The sequence below is a fragment of the Melanerpes formicivorus genome, unplaced genomic scaffold, assembly GCF_026170545.1.
Source record: "Melanerpes formicivorus ecotype bairdi unplaced genomic scaffold, bMelFor1.0.p_v2 SCAF_5, whole genome shotgun sequence".
NCBI lineage: Eukaryota > Metazoa > Chordata > Aves > Piciformes > Picidae > Melanerpes > Melanerpes formicivorus.
The window spans coordinates 6,578,015-6,596,538 of NW_027142357.1; the positions used below are offsets into that span (position 1 = coordinate 6,578,015).

Consider the following 18,524-nt stretch of genomic DNA (forward strand, 5'->3'; position numbering starts at 1 on the left):
GAGACTCCACAGCCTCTCTGGGCAGCCTGTTCCAGTGCTCTGTCACCCTCACCATAAAAAAGTGTCTCCTCATGTTGAGGTGGAATCTCCTGTGTTCCAGCTTGTAACTGTTGTTCCTTGTCCTATCACTGAGCAACACTGAAAAGAGGATGGCATCTTCATCCTGACACCCACCCCTCAGATATTTGTAAACACTGGTCTTTGTATTTGCAGATAAAAATCAAATTACATTTAATAGTGACAGGTTCCAACTTCAGAGATCTTTGGGTGTGATCCTCCTCTCTGCTCTCACCCCCCTTACAGCAGGAGAAATAGGGAGGGAAAGGATGCTGGACAGATTCTCCAGAGGTATTTAATGATCCTCCTCCTCTTCAGGCTCCACCCAAATACCAACTGGGAGCAGACCAGTCATCGCACTGGGAATGAGAGCAGCACTAAGAGAGAAGCCCGAAGAGAAGGGGTCTGTCATCACTCATGTGAGAACGGCTGAAGTTACCCAGTGCCAGACAACCTAAACTCATCTTAGGACAAAATGCAACATTGTGTGGCCTGTTTTTAACTACAGAGCAATTAGCAGAGCAGTAGAGAGCTTTTCTACATGCTCCTAAAGGCCACAAAGAGATGGGAGAGGGCAGAGAAAACACACTTGTGTGCATTCTGAAATGAACAAACACCTCCACAGCATCAATCCCTGTCCCAGACAGCTTAACACAGAAATCTGGCTGCACTCTGGCTGAACCAGCACTGTTTCACAGAATCAGACTACAATTGGAGAACTGTTAACAGTTGAAAAACACTTCTAAGATCAAGCCCAACCATCCGCACAACCTCTGCAAGGCCACTAAACCATGTCCCAAAGTGCCATGTCTACGCATTTCTTGACCACCACCAAGGCTGTGACTCCACCACCTCCATGTGCAGCCTGTTCAAATGCCTGACAACTCTTGCAGGAAAACACATCCAACCCAAACCTCCCCTGGTGAAGCGTGAGGCTCTTTCCTCTTGTCCTATCTCATGTTACTTGGGAGAATAGACAAACCTCCACCTCACAGAATCATAGAATGATTCATAGAATGATTTCCTTTCAGGAAGTTCTAGAGAGTTGAAGTTGTGCAAACTAACTGATGGTACATAGCATTAAGGATCCACTGAGCCTCTGTTGTGACTTCCCATGTCACAGAGGCCCTGGACTTCCAAGTTCATCCTTACTTGAACAGAGCAATCTAGATACTCAAGTGTCAAAACCTCAAGTGATGCAGAATCCTACATAACTTTTAATCACTTCCTTCTCACTGTTGGAGAGCAGCACAGGGGAAAGGGACCTGGGAGTCCTGGTGGATAGAAAGACGACCACGAGCCAGCAATGTGCCCTTGTGGCCAAGAAGGCAAATGGCATTCTGGGGAGGATTAGAAAGGGTGTGGTTATTAGGTCAGAGAGGTTCTCCTTCCCCTCTACTCTGCCCTGGTGAGGCCACATCTGGAATACTGTGTCCAGGTCTGGGCCCTTCAGTTCAAAAACATCAGAGAACTGCTTGATGGAGTCCAGCACAAAGTCAGAAAGATGCTGAAGGCAGTGGAACATCTCCCTTGGGAGGAAAGGCTGAGGGAGCTAGGGCTCTTTAGCTTGGAAAAGAGGAGCCTGAGGGGTGACCTCATTCATCTTTATAAAGATGTGAAGGGCAGTGTCAGAAGGACAGAGCCAGGCTCTGCTCAGTGATGTCCAATGACAGGACAAGGGGCAATGGGCACAAGCTGGAGCAGAGGAGTTTCCATGTGAACATGAGGAAAAACTTTATCACTGTGAGGGTGGCAGAGCCCTGGAGCAGGCTGCTCAGAGGGGCTGTGGAGTCTCCTCCTCTGGAGACATTCAAAACCCACCTGGTTGTCTTGCTGTGTGACCTGCTCTAGGTGATCCTACTCTGGCAGGGATGTTGGACTGGAAAATCCTTCAAGATCCTTACTGAATTCTAACATTGTGATTCTCCATGCCACTGCCTTCATTTACAAACTTGCATCTGGATTTAGTCTGAGCTTGTCCAGTTTTAATTGCCAGGCTGATATCTCATTAGATCTTTGTCTGTCAGCGTAAAGATCCCTGCTGCTGGTACTTACTGACCATGACCTACTCACCTCTCTCCTTTCCCCCGACAAAACCAATGGCATCAAAGCTCTCTCCTTTCCCTTGACAAAGCTAAGGGCTCAGAAGCTTTCACAGCAAAACTTGCTTGCCAGCCACCACCCTTGGCAGTGCAAAACCCTCTGCCCTGTTTCTCAGCACCTTTGGAGCTGCAATCATCTTGTCTTGAGAAACTGGAGGTCATTTGATACCTTAACCCTTTTCAAGTGTTTGCCTCTTGAATGTACCAGGGTAAGAGTGGACTGCTGGTTTGTTGTGTTGGCAAAAGACATTCACAATAAGCCCACTACCAGCTTGCTTTGTAGCGCCGCTGTTTCCAGAGGCATTTCTCCACCCTGCTCCTCTGGTTTCCCATCTTTTTTCAGTGGTTGTGGCTTTATGTTTGGCCATATCAGAAGACCTGATCTTTCACCAGTGTACCTAGTAAATCAGATTGGGCTGTGCCCGTCAACTCTGCTTCTTGCTCCCCCAGTTACCTCTGCTAAGAACTTGATCAATTAGGAAAATATGTGGCCACTTAGGTCGTGGGTAAAACAAAGAGCATAGGGCTGATTCCTGTGCTGCCCATCTAACAATGATAAATCCACTTACAATTACATTGTAAAAGGCAGTTTTTACTCCACTAATTGTGTACCACATTAATTTTGCATGATTCTTGCTTCTTAATCATTGTGCCATGCAGTGGCATGCCAAATACTTCACTGACGTCCATGTACATGACATCAATATCATTGTCTTTATCAAGTGAACTTGCAGCTTCATAAATAACATCTCAATTAGTTGACAAACTCTATTACATCAGCCCATATTGCTCAGCTCTACTTCTCATTTGCTTCTTTATTAAGCAGGTTCAGATCTGCATGTCCTGTTGTACCTCAGTCAATGTCAGACTGACAGGAATTAGAACTATCTGGATTTCTTTTCCTCCTGCTCCCTACTCTTTTTAATGCCCACAGCCCAACATTTCCTCAGACCTAAGACTCTCCTGAGTACTGAAAGCCAACATCTCATTATTAATTATTATTACTATTATTAGGCTGGAGCACCTCTCCTGTAAGGGCAGGCTGAAGGAGCTGGGGTTGTTCAGCCTGGAGAATAGACGACTTAGATGGGACCCAATAGCAGCCTTCTAGTATCTGAAGGGGGTCCTACAGGAAGGCTGCAGAGGGACTGTTCACAAAGGCCTGCAGTAACAGGACATGAGACAATGGTTTGAAATTAGAGAAGAACAGATTTAGACTGGATGTTAAGAACAAGTTCTGCACCATGAGGGTGGTGGAAAACTGCCACAGGTTGCCCAGGGAGATAGCTGAGGCGTCATGCCTGGAGATATTGAAGGTCAGGCTGGACAAGGCTCTGAGCAACATGACCTAGTGGAGGATGTCCCTGATGACTGCAGGAGGGTTGGACTAGATGACCTTTGGAGGTCCCTTCCAACCCAAACCAGTAGGTGACTGAAGTCTCTTAGCTAGCTCTGTTTACCTCTGCCTGCAAGATATCTGGGGCTGTCCTGCTTCAGTAGCTGTTTTACAAATGGGTCTAAATAGGCACCACTATTATCCACCTCCCATGCACCGAGAACAAGAACAAGAAGTTCAAGGCATTAAAAAAAAATAACCATGTGAAATAGCATGGAAGAGTTTTCATAGAATCACAGAATGTCAGCGGTTTAAAGGGACCTTGAAAGATTTGAGTCCGAGCCCATTGCCAGAGCAGGGTCACCTAGGTCATGCAAGAATGAACTGAGGACAGTTTAAAAGGTCTCCAGAGGAGACTCCACAATCTCTCTGGGCAGTCTGTTCCACTGCTCTGTCACCCTCACAGTGAAAGAGTTTTTCCTTATGTTCATGTAGAACCTCTCCTGATCCATGGGGGTCATTGTTTCCCAGATGCAAGACTCTACACTTGTATTTCATTAGGTTTCTGCCCACCCAACTCTCCAGCCCAGACTACTTCTTCCTTGAATCATGACATTTTCAAAATGCAATTTGGACTTCTCCCTATTGTTGAGCATCTCAGGCTTCTAGTCAAATATTCTCCTGAGCAACAAGGACTAAAAACATTCTGTGTGTTTGTTTTAAATGAAAAAAACAAGTGTCTCCTGAAAGACCACTCAGTAACCTGGGCTGAAAGACCTGTAGCAACATCTGAAGAACTGCTAGAGCTACACCATAAAATTTCAGCTTGTCTGCATTTGATTAGGAATTGGTTTGAATTCCTGGGCTTGCATCACACTCATTAAACTTGTCCCGGATGTGCACTTACATAGCAGGTGGCAACATCCGGCTTGCTAAGTGTCTGAGAATCTGTCATGCCCTTCCTGAAGATAAACCCCCACTGACTTCAGACACAGGAGGCAACATTTCTGGCTTGATTTCCCAATCTCTGAAATAAAGCCTCTTAGACAAAAGGCAATTTAAACACCCAGTGCAGAACAGATTCTATTTGCCGGGTGCAGCTGAGGTCTGAAATGTAAGAGTTAAAGGAATGGGGAGTACACGAACCCTGAAAGAGACTTGGCAGTTCTCATCCCATTTGCTCCTTCTAAGATCTCATGAGAGCATCTAGCAAAATCCTGTGTCACGCCACAACCCCTTCTAAGCAAGCGCAGTGTGACTCAGCCTCTTCAGTCACTCAAGCACAGATGACAGAACCAAGCCATGTATGAAGGATCTGAAGCCGCTCTGGCCAATCCAAGGCTGCCTCAGGGCCCACTTGTGAAAGACAACCACATTTGGAAGAAAACTTTCACGCCAGTGGCATTGAAGCACATGACAAAAGTGAAGCATGAGTTTGGACACATGTTCTTACCCCAACAAGTAAAGTGTTTGCAGTACCTGTGACAGAGCTGTTTGATTGCCAGCGGGCTGAAGATGAGCCACTGTGTGCCCTGGTGGCCAAGAAGGCCACCAGCAGCCTGGCCTGCATCAGCAGGTGTGAGGAGCAGGACCAGGTCAGTGATTGTCCCCCTGTACTTGGCACTGTGAGAGCACACCTTTGGTTCAGTTTTGGACTCCCCATTCCAAGAAGGACATTAAGGTGCTGAAGCATGTCCAGAGAAGGGCAATAAAGCTGTGAAGAGTCTGGAGAGCAGATCTGGTGAGGAGCAGCTGTGGGAACTGGGGATTAGTCTGGAGAAGAGGAGGCTGAGGGGAGACCTTCTGGCTCTCTATGATTGCCTGAAAGAAGGTTGGAGCCAGGTGGGCAGTTGGTCTCTTCTCCCTAGTAGTAAGTAACAGGATGAGAGGAAATGACCTCAAGTTGCAACAGGGGAGGTTTAGGTTGGACACTGGAAGAAAATTCTTCACTGAAAGGGTTCTCAACCACTGGAATAGGCTGCCCAGGGAGGTGGCTGAATCCCCATCCCTGGAGGTGTTTCAAAGATACAGCGATGTGGTACTGAAGGCCATGGTTTAGCACCAGCCTTGGCAAAGTGAGATAATAGCTGGGTCAAATTAACCTAATAGCTGTTTCCAACAAAAAAAAAAAAACCCAACAACAACTATCATTTCTCAATTCCATGAAAGCTTGAGAAGCATTTTCCTTCCCTATGGAAGAGCTTCCTGCATAGGAAAGCAAAATGTCAGGCTAGATTCACCTCTCACTGCCACCAGGGCTAATCTCCAGTGACTCTACATTTACAGAATCACAGAATTAACCAGTTTGGAAAAGACCTTTGAGATCATCAAGTCCAACCCATCACCCAACACCATCTAATCAACTAAGCCATGGCACTAAGTGCCTCATCCAGTCTTTTTTTTTTTTTTTTTTAAACACTTCCAGGGATGGTGACTCCACCACCTCCCTGGGCAGCCCATTCCAATGGCCAATCACTCTTCCTGTGAAGAACTTCTTCCTAACATCCAACCTAAACCTCCCCTGGTGCAGCCTGAGACTGTGTCCTCTCGTTCAGTCACTGGTTGCCTGTGAGAACAGACCGGCCCCCACCTGATACAACCTCCTTTCAGGTAGTTGTGGAGAGTAGTAAGGTCTCCCCTGGGCCTCCTCTTCTCCAGGCTAAACCACCCCAGCTCCCTCAGCCTCTCCTCACAGGGCTTGTGTGCAATGAAATTCTCACCACAAAAATGAGTTCAGGGTTACAGAGATGTAGCAGAAAAACCTAGTCTGCTCCATCTCTCTCTTGCTGCCTTTACCATCTCAAACCAAGAAATGGGTGTTTGTGATCAGATGCCCCTGTTGTCATCTGCTGCAGTATCACAGGATTTGATGACTTGGCTATTTGTGGATTGACAGATTGCACATTAGACAGCACAGTTGGGATGCTTTGGCTCCATTTTGATGTGGACAGGCAATTTGGACTTTTTAAGTAAAACCAGAGCACCCTCACTATTTTTGGCTGTGGGTGAGCATGCCCCAGTCACAGCCTCCTTGCATAGCTCTGAACTACGTCAGAGGAGTGCTAAAACCCTTAAAGAACTGTGTAATTTGGGAAAGAAGCTAGGAGTGGACATTATTCCTACTTCTTACCTACAAAACTGTGGATCTTTATAGCATCTTGTATTCATTTCCTTCAGTTTTGCACAAAGGGGTGAAAATGGGCTGCAAATCCTTCACTATGGGTCTGCTCTTTGCCATGTTTCTCAGTGTTGATAGTCAGGCTTCACAAGACCTGTGCATTCACATCAACAACACAGCAAGGACTTTGGCCCATTAATATCAAAGCAAGCACAGGGATAAAACATTGATTTTCATTAGAGTTTTGCATCCTAACTCCAGAAGCAGCAAGCAAAAGATAGGCAGAAGTCAGGCAATAAAATCCAAAACCAGTATCTCCCAGACTGGTACTTTATCTATAACCCTGGAAAGCTACAGGCTGATGGGAGCCGTGGGGATTTGCTGGAACATCTCAGTCAGGCAAGGTCAATTAGCTCAGCACTTAGCTCAAATGAGAGCCTGAGAAGAATCCCAAAGCTGGTGTTCCTGTCATTCCCATACTTCCCTAGGATTTCAAAAAACACTGATGCATCCCAGCCAGCACAAAATGCTGGGGCCTCAAAGTTCACCACTTGCAAATGCCCAAGAGCTCCTTTAGCCAACAAAGACACTGGAACTTCATCTTCTCCTTGTTTTTAAAGGCCACAAAGAGACATTAGCTGCCTTTTGCTGACCTACCTCTTCTACAGGTCAGATGTGCCCCAGCCCTGAACTAGAAGTCATCTAATCATGTTAGGAGAGTGAAGAGCCTGAGCTAATAAACCCAGCCTTCCAAAGAGCTTATTGGTTTGGGCTCAGTGCCATGATGAGGTTAACAAGGTAAAAACTTGTTTAACAAAGGAGACCTATATTTGACCATCTGCAGGCAGGTCAATCACTTCAGATTTAAACATTCCCTCCAGATGTATTTACCCAGCCAGTGTACACTGCTTAGGGTTGATTCTGTACCTTCTGATGCTGCTTTAAATTCTGTCTCCCAAATCAAATGAGAGCAGGAGAAGCTTTCCTGTTGCCTTATTGTAATTGATGGTGGCACACGGGGTTAGCAGATACTCAAAATCCACCCTGTATTCAGCCTGTCTCACCCAGGAAAGGCACAGAATCTGTAGCTTAAAATCTTTCTCTCTTTAAATTCTTTCTCTTAGGGGTTAAATCAGAACACTCCCAGTATTTCCTTCCATATTGAGGGTATCAGCGTGTGCACTGCATTCTATACTCTGCTTCACTCCAACCAACACACACTCCAGATTTTACAGTGCATTTTGGCTCAAATGTTATTGCCAGGACAATGTTTACAGCAATCTCTTTTGTGTGCTGCATAGCTCTCCCATCAAATCAACCATGGAATAAAAGGAGAAGGGGAAAATGGGTGGAAAAGCAGCAAGACAGTCAGAGCAAAGCAGCAGGGAGACAAGCACAAATGCAATGGGGTCAAAGTAGCCATTTGCCTGTTGATTCAAGAGAAAACAAACAAAAAACAACAGAAAACAGATATAAGTGCTGCATTACAGTTTGCATTAAGAAAAAGAAAAGCAGGCTTCCAAGTGCTGTTTTTTCCCTCCTTGCTTCCTCTGGGTTAGTGTTTCAAGATGACTGCTGCTCCATACAGCTTCATAATATGCATGTGTTTACTCGCACGTCTCTAAGCCAACAGGAGAGGCAGACCTGAATCCCAAATTTATCATTAAATCTACATGTTAGTACCTACAAAGAGGCACACAACATCAGTTTTCCTGAGTAAGATTGGAGGAGGAGAGAGATGGACAGCAGGGAAGAAGAGGAAGGCTGGTAATGTTGTTCATTTCCAGGTTTGTCTAAGAAATTAGGAGTAACTAACTCTAGGGACCGTATGAGCTGCAGTGCTTTCTGGATTACAACTGTGTCTGCTGACCAACAGCATGGTTCAAAAGACACAGCACTGGTTTGGCTCTGAAGCACCAGGTGTTATTCTCAATGCTACTGCTGAAGCACAGAATGGTAGGGGTTGGAAGGTATCTTGGGTCACAGCAGGTTCACCTAGAGCAGATTGCCAGGTTTTGAATGACTCCAGAAATGGAGACTCCACTCTGGGCACCCTGTTAGAGTGCTCTACCACGCTCTAAGTAAAGAAGTTCATCCTCATGCTTAGGTATCACAGTATCACAGCATCACTTAGGTTGGAAAGGACCTCGGGGATCATCGAGTCCAACCTATCAACACAGACCCCATGACTAGACCATGGCACCAAGTGCCACGTCCAATCTCCCCTTGAATGCCTCCAGGGTCGATGACTCAACCACCTCCCTGGGCAACCCGTTCCAATGCCGAATGACTCGCTCGGTGAAGAACTTCCTCCTCACCTCGAGTCTGAACCTCCCCTGGCGCAGCTTGAGACTGTGTCCCCTCGTTCTGGTGCTGGTTGCCTGGGAGAAGAGGCCAACCCCTTCCTGGCTACAACCACCCTTCAGGTAGTTGTAGAGGGCAATGAGGTCACCCCTGAGCCTCCTCTTCTCCAGGCTAAACAATCCCAGCTCCCTCAGCCTCTCCTCATAGGGCTTGTGCTCAAGGCCTCTCCCCAGTCTTGTTGCCCTTCTCTGGACACGCTCAAGTGTTTCGATGTCCTTCTTAAACTGAGGGGCCCAGAACTGGACACAGTACTCAAGGTGCGCCCTAACCAATGCAGAGTACAGGGGCACTATGACCTCCCTGCTCCTGCTGGCCACACTATTCCTAATGCAGGCCAGGATGCTATTGGCCCTCCTGGCCACATGGGCACACTGCTGGCTCATATTCAGGTGGCTGTCGATCAGCACACCCAGGTCCCTCTCTGTTTGGGAGCTCTCCAGCCACTCCGACCCCAGCCCCATAGGTGGAACTTCCTATGTTTAAGTTTCTTGCTATCTCTTGTCTTGTAACTGGGCACCACTGACAAAAGATTGGCCCCATCCTCCTGACACACACCCTTTCAGCGTTGGGAAGATCCCACCTCAAGCTTTTCCTCTCTAGCCTAAACAGCACCAAGTACCTCAGTCCATCTTTGGAAGAGAGCTATTGTAGCCCCCTAACCATCTTGGCAACTCTTTGCTGTACTCCCTCAAGCAGTTCCCTGTCCCTCTTGAAGATGGGAGCCCAGAAGTGTGGTATGACTTCCAGCCTTTGCTCAACTTGGCTATGCAGACCCTGCTTCATAGGTTTTTCTCATCTTCCTCACTGTGAAGTGCCTCACGGTATCAGGGTGTACCACACCAGTGTCCTAGTCTTATAATTAATGCCTCTAGATGCTACTGTAAAATAAATGGTGATGATGAAATTGATGGAGAGTGACTTGTTTTGTCATTCTGCTTTGGCCTGGACCATAAGGAGCTAATGTTAAAATCAAACTAGGAAAATATTTAGACTAGATCTAAGAAGTCTGTTACAGTGAGGGTGGCAAGACCAGGGTTACCCAGGGGTAGGAAATGCCCCATCCCTGGAACCATTCCAGATTTTGTTGTTCTGGGCTCTGAGTTGAAGATGTCCCTGATGACTGCAGGGTGACTAAATGACCTTTAAAAGTCCTCTCCAACCTAAAGCACTCTGTGATTCTATGCTTCTGTGTACCCACAGGCTCCACACAATTCCCTATGAAGTCAGTGGGGGTTGAATGGAAATGGAACGTGGTTCTGGAACTAGTTTAACACTGGTGCTTGTGTACTGCTATGCTGGGGACCACAGAACCACCTAGCGCCAGTCCCCCACAGCAAATCTGTTGGACAATAAAATACAAACCAATCCACAGAGCTAAGCATGCAGAAAAACGCAGGGAGGGGACCAAAGTGATCACTGGAAAGAAGAAAACAAAAGGAAGATGTTCTGAGCACATTAGGAGCTATAATGAAATGCTGCATCTTGAGTTTGTCACTGTTTGAAGGGAGCTAGGAAACGAGCAAGAAATTATAAAGCTGCTCAAGACCAAAACATGAATCACTGGGTTCTAAAAAAACCCAGTTGTCTAGAGAGCAGTTAGATGAAAATGAATGGAATCTCTGTAAATTACTCTCTGTATAAACTCTTTCACATTCATTTTTTTCCCTGCCATTGATTAGTATCTTTCTGGGATATGGGTTTTTAAATAACTCCTCATCCTACTCCCAGCTTCTGCAATCAAAACAAAGCAACAGCTCTTGATTCCATAGCTTCGGTCTTCATCTACAGGGAAAAACGTGTTCTGCAGAAGAAACCTGAACACCTACTGTTCTTACCCATTTAATGGGCATTCCCATAAGCACATCCTAAAGGCTCAGTAGTCAAATGAGATGAAGATCCCCCGACCAGTTCACAAGTAAGAGGACTTTTGTATGCTATTGCTGCACAAAGAAGAAATCACTTCTGAAAAGCTCTCCAGATCATTAAAGTGCTAAGAACTGAGACATCTCTGCTCCAGCATCCTTGATGAGAAAGCAGAAAACCCCGATTCCTAAATAATGAATTGAGAAGAGTTCTCTGCAAACCCAGATAGGAACACACAAAAGGAAGATGTGGCAGGCAGAGACATGGCCTCTGGCTATCATATTCCTGTTTTGTCCAACTGCCTGAGAAAACAAGACCTGAGTGACCACATGGTGTGTTTGTATACATCTGTCCTTTCCAGCAATTTCTGAACCCTTAACCAGTTACCATTTCAAGTGAAAGAAGCTCCATGGAGGGAGAAGCAGTAGGCAGAATCATAGAATCACAGAATTGTTTAGGCTAGAAAAGACCTCCAAGATCATTAAGTTCAACCATTCCCTAACTCTACAAAGTCTGATGCTCAACCATGTCCCTCAGCACCACATCTCTGCCTCTTTGAAACACATCCAGGAAGGAAGACTCCACCACTTTCCTGGAGAGTGTATTCCAGGGCTTGACAACCATTCCAGGGAAAAAGTTTCTTCTAATGTCTAACCTAAACCTACCCTAGTGCAACTTGAGGCCATTTCTTCCTGTCCCATCATTTGTCAGGATGGAGAAGAGACCAAACCCCACCTCCTCTCAGCAGTAAGGCCTCCTTTTCTCCAGACTAAACAACCCCAGGTCCCTCAGCTGCTCCTCACCAGACCTGTTCTCCAGACCCTTCACCAGCTTCACTGCCCTTCTCTGGACCTGCTCCAACACCTCCATGTCCTTGGAGTGAGGGTCCCAAAACTGAACCCAGTACTCAAGATGTGGCCTCACCAGTGCCGAGTACAGGGTAATCCCTTCCCTGGTCCTGCTGGCTCCACTAATGATGATCCAGGCCAAGATGCTGTTGCCCTTCTTGGCCACCTGAGCACACGGCTGGCTCATCTTCAGCTGTTGATCAGCAACCTAGGTCCTTTTCCACCAGGCAATTTTCAGCCACTCTTCCCCAAGCCTAGAGCATTCATGGGGGTCATGGTAACCAAAGTGCAGGACCCAGCACTTGGCCCTATTACACCTCAATTGATCTTGGCTCATCAGTCCAGCCTGTCCAGGTCCTTCTGTAGAGCCTTCCTACCCTCAAGTTGTGCAATCGTCAAACTGCCTGAGGGTACCTTCAGTCCCCTTGTCCAGATCCTTGTTACAGATAGATGCTACAGAGAGTAAACAGCAGTGCTGAAGCATTTTGCTAGTCTGTGTCCTGTTGGCACTCCAACAGCAACAACAAATGGGATAAATCACCAAGACAATGGCTGTTCCCAAGGACTTCCCAGAGCCTGAGGTATCCCAGGCACCTCACCACAGACATTCCCAGCACCTCTGACACCTACAGCATCCAGCACAGCCCCATTCTGCCAGTCTAGGCAGAGGTGTGGCCATCTGGGAGGGTCCCTATGGCTGCAGTTTTGCATTGGTCAGCAAAGGTTTCTTGAGGAAACCTTTTCTGGGAGGAAAATGTTCACAAACCCAAAAAACACCCAGGATTGCCCAAGACCTCGGGCTCCTCGTAGAAAAATATCCCACTCAGGATTGTTGGAGTGGGTTTTACAAGACTTGCTCTGCTGGCATCCAAAATTTATTACAGCTTTTACAACAAGCCCGTGTCTAGTAAAGAGTGATGTAGTGACAGCATTTACTTGGCTAGATTTAGCTTCTTAGGGCACATAAATACACTCCTGTACTTTAAGAACAGCCAGAGATGCCTACTAAATCTTGAATAATACAAGGCAGCTTTGTAGACCTTTAAACATATTCACCAACTTGGTTCTGTGTCCTTCACAAATCTGCTTCCTCCCTATCTGCCCACTCAGTCCCCAAAGTCCTGTCCTGCTTGTCTTTTGTTTGGAAAACAGCCTTTTAAATTCCTTTGCTGTTTTGACTATGGGAATATAGAATTTATTCCTGCTAGAAGGTGGCCAAGTTTGTTTACTCGCCTCCCCAGGTCTAAAACAAACTGGAAATCTTATCTGCTTTCCTTGGTACACACATGATGAATTCTGTGCAACTTCATCTGAAATCTGATCTATGGACCACATGCATGAAAACTCAACCATAAATAGAAATTAAACTGCAGATTTGTTAATACTAAGGGAATTTCTTCTGCATAATGGTTTAAAAGACAATTTTAAAAGGCACTAGAGTAAAACAGGAATAGCTAGACAAATCCTTTGAAAGCAAACAGCAATATTTAGATTGTGGGGTTTGGGAAGCCACATTTAAAGCCTGGTGAAGTGTCCTGATTTCCAGAAAGCAGTCTGAGTCCAGCATCATAGAATCATTTAGGATGGAAAAGACCTTAAAGATCATCAAATCCAAAGGTTAACCTAGCGCTGCCAAGGCTGGTGCTAAACCATGTCCCCAGGCACCACATCTACGAAACTTAAATCCCTCCAGGGATGATTATTCAACCATCTCCCTGGACAGCCTGTGCCAGGGCTTGACCACACTTCCAGTGAAGAATTTTTTCCTAATGACCAAACTGAACTTCCCCTGGCAAAACTTCAGGTCACTTCCTCTCATCCTGTCACTTGTTACTTGCCAGGAGAGACCAATCCCCACGTGGCTCCAACCTTCTTTCAGGAAGTTGTAGAAAGCAATAAGGTCTCCCCTCAGACTCCTCTTCTCTAGACTAAACAACATCAGTTCCCTCAGCTATTCATCTCAAGACGTGTTCCCAGAACCTTCACCAGACTTGTTGCCCTTCTCTGGGCATCATCTAGCAGCACCCTGATGCCTTGTAGCAAAGAGCCCAAAACTGAACCCAGTATTCACACTGCAGAACATTAGGTCCCTTCCAAGTGCCTCATGCTCTTGCTGACCACTCCATAGGTAGAAACAATACTTTACCTACACCTTGCACTCTCTAATATACTGGTTACCAAAGCTACAGAAGGACTAGGTGAACCTCTTCCAAACAACTGGACTAAATCTAGCCAGGACCAGCCATAAAAACTGGGTAAGAGCCCAGACCTGCTATGTGTGTCTTATAGAGGATGGCGGCTCAGATCTCACTGGCTGCCTCAGCAAGTGGAACCCTGCAACATCCCAGCTCAGTGCTGATCTTGCTCTTCCCCTGCCATGGGGCTCTGAGAGCTTACTCAGAGGGCCTGGGTAGAAGTGAGAGTAACTCTTAAGAGCAAGCTTCCACAGCCACCCAAACTAGCCCTGGCCATCCCAGCCACCACAGAAGCCTGATCCACAAGCCCCACCATGCAAGCAGCTCCCAAAGTCACATTCCTTGGGCGCTGCTCAGACTCAACACTTGTACTTCCAAGACAGATCAGTCACAAACCCTAGGACCAGTGTCAAAGCAGCAAGCCTATAAATTACTGCAGTAAAAACCAGAAAAAACCTCAGCTCCCAAAACAAAATGCACATTTGCCTACATTCTGCAGCATTCCCTGTATGCAGCAGAGGGTTTGGATTATTTCCACCTTCGCTTTTGCTGCTGCTGTCCTTATAAAACATACATTGTTCTTTCCCCCTGACATTTCTTCCTCTCTTTGACAGGATGCTCTCTGTTACCACAAAATATTTGGCTAGAATCCTCCAGTGAGGAAGAGCCAAGGGTTTGGTTGGCGTTTCAAAACCAAAAAAAATGAAATATTACCCTAAACATAAAACAAGAGAGTGCAACTGCAACAGTAGATGGAGATAGAGCTCTTAGCACAACCTACAAATGACTCCAAGTCGTATTAGAAGCAACACAGCAATGTGAATTTCCCTAGAAAACCTTGTGGCATTATTAGAGTCCAGCTTGGTTAAAATGCAGAATCTCACTTTTTTTATAAGGAAGCAGCTAAACAACATGACAACACCTAGCATAATGACTCAGCTGCAGGCAGCCTGACACTGTAAAGACAACGTGTGCACGCACAAGCATAGAGATTAGAAGATGGCTCTTACCTCCATCCCCAGATCCTGAGCCAGCATCTGAGAAGAGAACAGAAGGAAATTGATATTCATGTGCTCCAGCAAGCCCTGTAAGCATGCAAAGCAAGACTGTTCACTGAGCGCATCACAGCCTACCTCACGTTTGATGTCATCCCTGGGTAAATTACAGAGATCTGATCGGAAGGGAGTTCACTCAAGCCATCCTTCACACATCTCAACTCTTTTTTTCTTTTGAGTCTCTATATCAGACTATAGTAACATAAGCCCTGGAGGGCTGCAATGTCCTCATAAGCCTCTGCCTCACTTTGTTGTACCCAGACTGATAAATCTTTGTTTCAAACACTTGTGCAGAGTTATTTCTTTTGGCCAGTACTAACAACAAATAGATTTTCTTTTAACCCATCTGTTTGAGGACAGGAAATTCATATCATTACCTGTACAAAATAACAACATCCCAACAAAAAGCATCATAGAATGGGAGGGGAGGGGGGATCAGAAGGGACCTCAGGAGAGCCTCTAGTCCAATGCTCCTGCTAAAGCAGGTACAGCTAGACCAGGTGGCAGAGGAACACATCCAGGGGTTTTCTGAAAGTCTCCAGGGAAGGAGATTCATGACTAGTTGGAATAAATCATCAAAATTACCATTATTCAGTCTTCAGATAAATTATTAAAATACCATTTTTCTCAAGGGTGCTGCTGACTGTTTTATCTTTGTTTTCCCTTGCTCAATGTTTTGTTGGCTGGAATGAGGAGAGTCACAAATTTAGAAAAGTGCAACACCATTAAACTGCCAAGCCTGAAGTTTCATTCCTGAGAGAGTTTCTTTTGCGGAGAAGAGAGGGAGACTGTCAGCCTGTAATCCTCTACCTTAATGGAGGAGTTATCACAGAATCATTTTGTTTGGAAAAGACCTTTAAGATCAAGTCCAACCATTCTCTAGCTCTACCAAGGCCTGTGGTAAACCCCCACCTCACTCCAAGCTCCTTCCAGAGAGTTGTAGAGAGCCAGAAGGACTCCAGTAAGCCTCCTTTTCTCTGGGCTGAACCACCACAGTTCCCTCAGATGTTCCTCAAAGACTTGTGATTTAGACCCCTCACCAGCTTTGTTGTCCTTGGATATTTCAGCATCAAGATGAACAAAAAATTTTGGAAAGATTGCTTTGGGATTTGATCACCCTGTGATATAATTTACCGACAGCAAAGTCTCTGGTGGATCTGACCTGGCTTGGATGTGCCATCATTACTCAAAGGTAATGAAATGAAATCCTTTAAATAAAGAAACCTGCCACAGGAGTGACTTAAATGGCAGATTTCACAGCAAGACTGCATAGAGCTAGAGAACAGAAAATGGTGTTTTCCCTGTGACCATCTCCTGCATTTTCTTTATCTGATTGTCTGTCCTGGTGCTCTTTCCCAAATGAGCTACTGAGGAAAGTGGAAAGCAAGGTGTCTTCATGGGTTTAAGAAGCTCTGTTTTCCAGGTGTGCCAGCTGTTCCCCAGTGCAGACATACCTGCTATCATCAGCCTCCTGCAATGAGCTTCCATATTCTCTGGCTCTTTGGAGAAAAAGGACCTCATGTCTTTCCCCCGTTCCTCTCATAGATGCCCAGACCTCTGTTGGTCATGACCAGGAGGCCTTCTTGGTGCCAAAGCTCCCAGTCCTACACATTCACTCTCTGCCCTCACAGGGAAAACCTTAGGCATGTGGCTGCTCCCTCTCCACTGGGTTTCCTCATTAGGATAATTAAAAAGAAGCAAAATGAAGACTTCAGGGAAGCCTTTGGTTTGTTTTCCTTCTCTGAATGTGAAATCCACAACGTGTTCAGAGAGAACACTTCTGTCACGGCCACTGCCATAGGCAAGCAAATATGAGAGAAGATGGACCAATGCACTAAATTTATCCCTTTCATCAAAAAGTTAGAGCCATGAAAGACCAGTTGCTGGTGCTAGGAGAGTTTACTGAATTGAACAAACCTTACACCACAAGAGGTTTGTCAGCCTGAGCTCCGCTTAATACCAGTTCAGAGACAAAAAACCCTGCTGTAGCATATATTTGGTGGTGGGGTTTTTTTCCTCTCCTCTTGAAAACTGTCAGATAACAGCTTCAGAGAAGAACAACATTTCCAAGGACAGAAGTTTATTTTCTCTCAAGTGTGTGAAACACCAAATTACAGCACTGCAGAAAGTTTGCCTAATGCACTTTTTATTGACTCCTCTGTCCTCAGCCCAAGGAAAAAAAAAAATCTGCTTGAAGTTTAAAGAACTCTCTCAAGAATAAAGACTCACATCTCCTGCTCTTTTTTGAGTTAACTTCACTGCCCACCTGTACCAGATATTGAGCACAAAAGCAAAGCACCGAGAAGAAAACAAAACCATCAAAACCACAAACATTAAGAAGAGTGTGTCTAGCAGATGGAGGGAGGTTCTCCTCCCCCTCTGCCATGGCAAGGCCCCACCTGGAATATTGCATCGAGTTCTGGGCACCCCAGTTCAGGAGGGTCAGGGATCTACTTAAGAGAATCTGACTGAGGGCCACAAGGATGATTAAGGGACTGAAGTACTGCCTTATGAGGAAAGGCCGAGAGCCCTGGGGCTTTTCACTCTGGAGTTGAGATCTAATGAACGTAAAATCCGAGGGCTGGGTGTCAGGAAGGGAGAGCCTCTGCTCAGTTGCACACTGTGATAGGACAAGGGGTAACGGATATAAACTACAGCACAGGCAGTTCCACCACAACATGAGGAAGAACTTCTTTACTGTAAGAGTCACAGAACACTGGAACAGGCTCCCCAGGAAAGTTGTGGAGTCTCCTTCTCTGGAGACTTTCAAGACCTGTCTGGATGTGTTCCTGTGAGACCTGCACTAGATTCTATGGTCCTGCTGTGGCAGGGGGATGTTACAGGGTGCTCCGGGCCCCCCTTCCCCCATCTCCATCAGCAGGAGGTTTGATGGGGGAAAACAAAAGTGCGACATTGCCTTCCCTTCCCCCTGGGGGAGAGGTAAAAGGCTCCATTCTTCCCTCAGGGAGCTGAGGCCCCTCACAGGTATTCACCCCTGGGGGGAAGCCCGCGCTGGGATTTGGAGCTGTGACTGGCTGGGCCCTTGGCGCCAAGCATCCATTGGCACTGACACATTGCCTAGGAGAGTCTTAAACAGAGTGACCAGAAAGCAGTCTGCGCTCTCCTGTCGGCTCTCATTTTTGGCGCTCGTTTTGGACTCGCTCTGTTCCCGCTCTGGAGTCGTGGCGAAATTGGAGAGATCACCACTGGGACCTGGCTTCTCGACAGACCCTCCTGGCCTGGGGTCCTGCCTGCCCTGGGGTCCTGCTCCCTGCCTGCCGTAAAGCTGCGGCTGTTGGCTGGGACAGGCCGGCAGTGTGGCTTCTCTTGCACCGCTCAGACAGTGCTGCTGCACAAGTCTTGCCTCATGGCAGCTGCATCTAAGGACACTTTGACTATGGCAGCTCCCTTTTCCTTTGGATTTGTGCCACATTATCCACAACTTAGATTATAAACTTGCAGCTCTGGAGCCTGCCACCGAAGCGAGACCATGTCCAAATTCCTGCTCCTTTCCTGTGTTGGCTTTCCCTAAGGGCCTGGCTGGCCTCTGTTGTATAAGTGAGGTAAAGCTATTTTGTGGCTTAGC

At 46.4% G+C, this 18,524-nt stretch overlaps 1 protein-coding gene across 1 annotated transcript in view; it reads right to left on the reverse strand.

Annotated features, from left to right (window-relative positions):
* TMEFF2 (transmembrane protein with EGF like and two follistatin like domains 2) overlaps positions 1 to 18,524 on the reverse strand; it is a 162,144-nt gene that overhangs the window by 134,075 nt on the left and 9,545 nt on the right. The window contains exon 4 of the mRNA XM_068137974.1: positions 14,894 to 14,920. Within this exon, the coding sequence (XP_067994075.1) occupies positions 14,894 to 14,920 (27 nt within the window). The remainder of the gene's footprint in view (positions 1 to 14,893; positions 14,921 to 18,524) is intronic.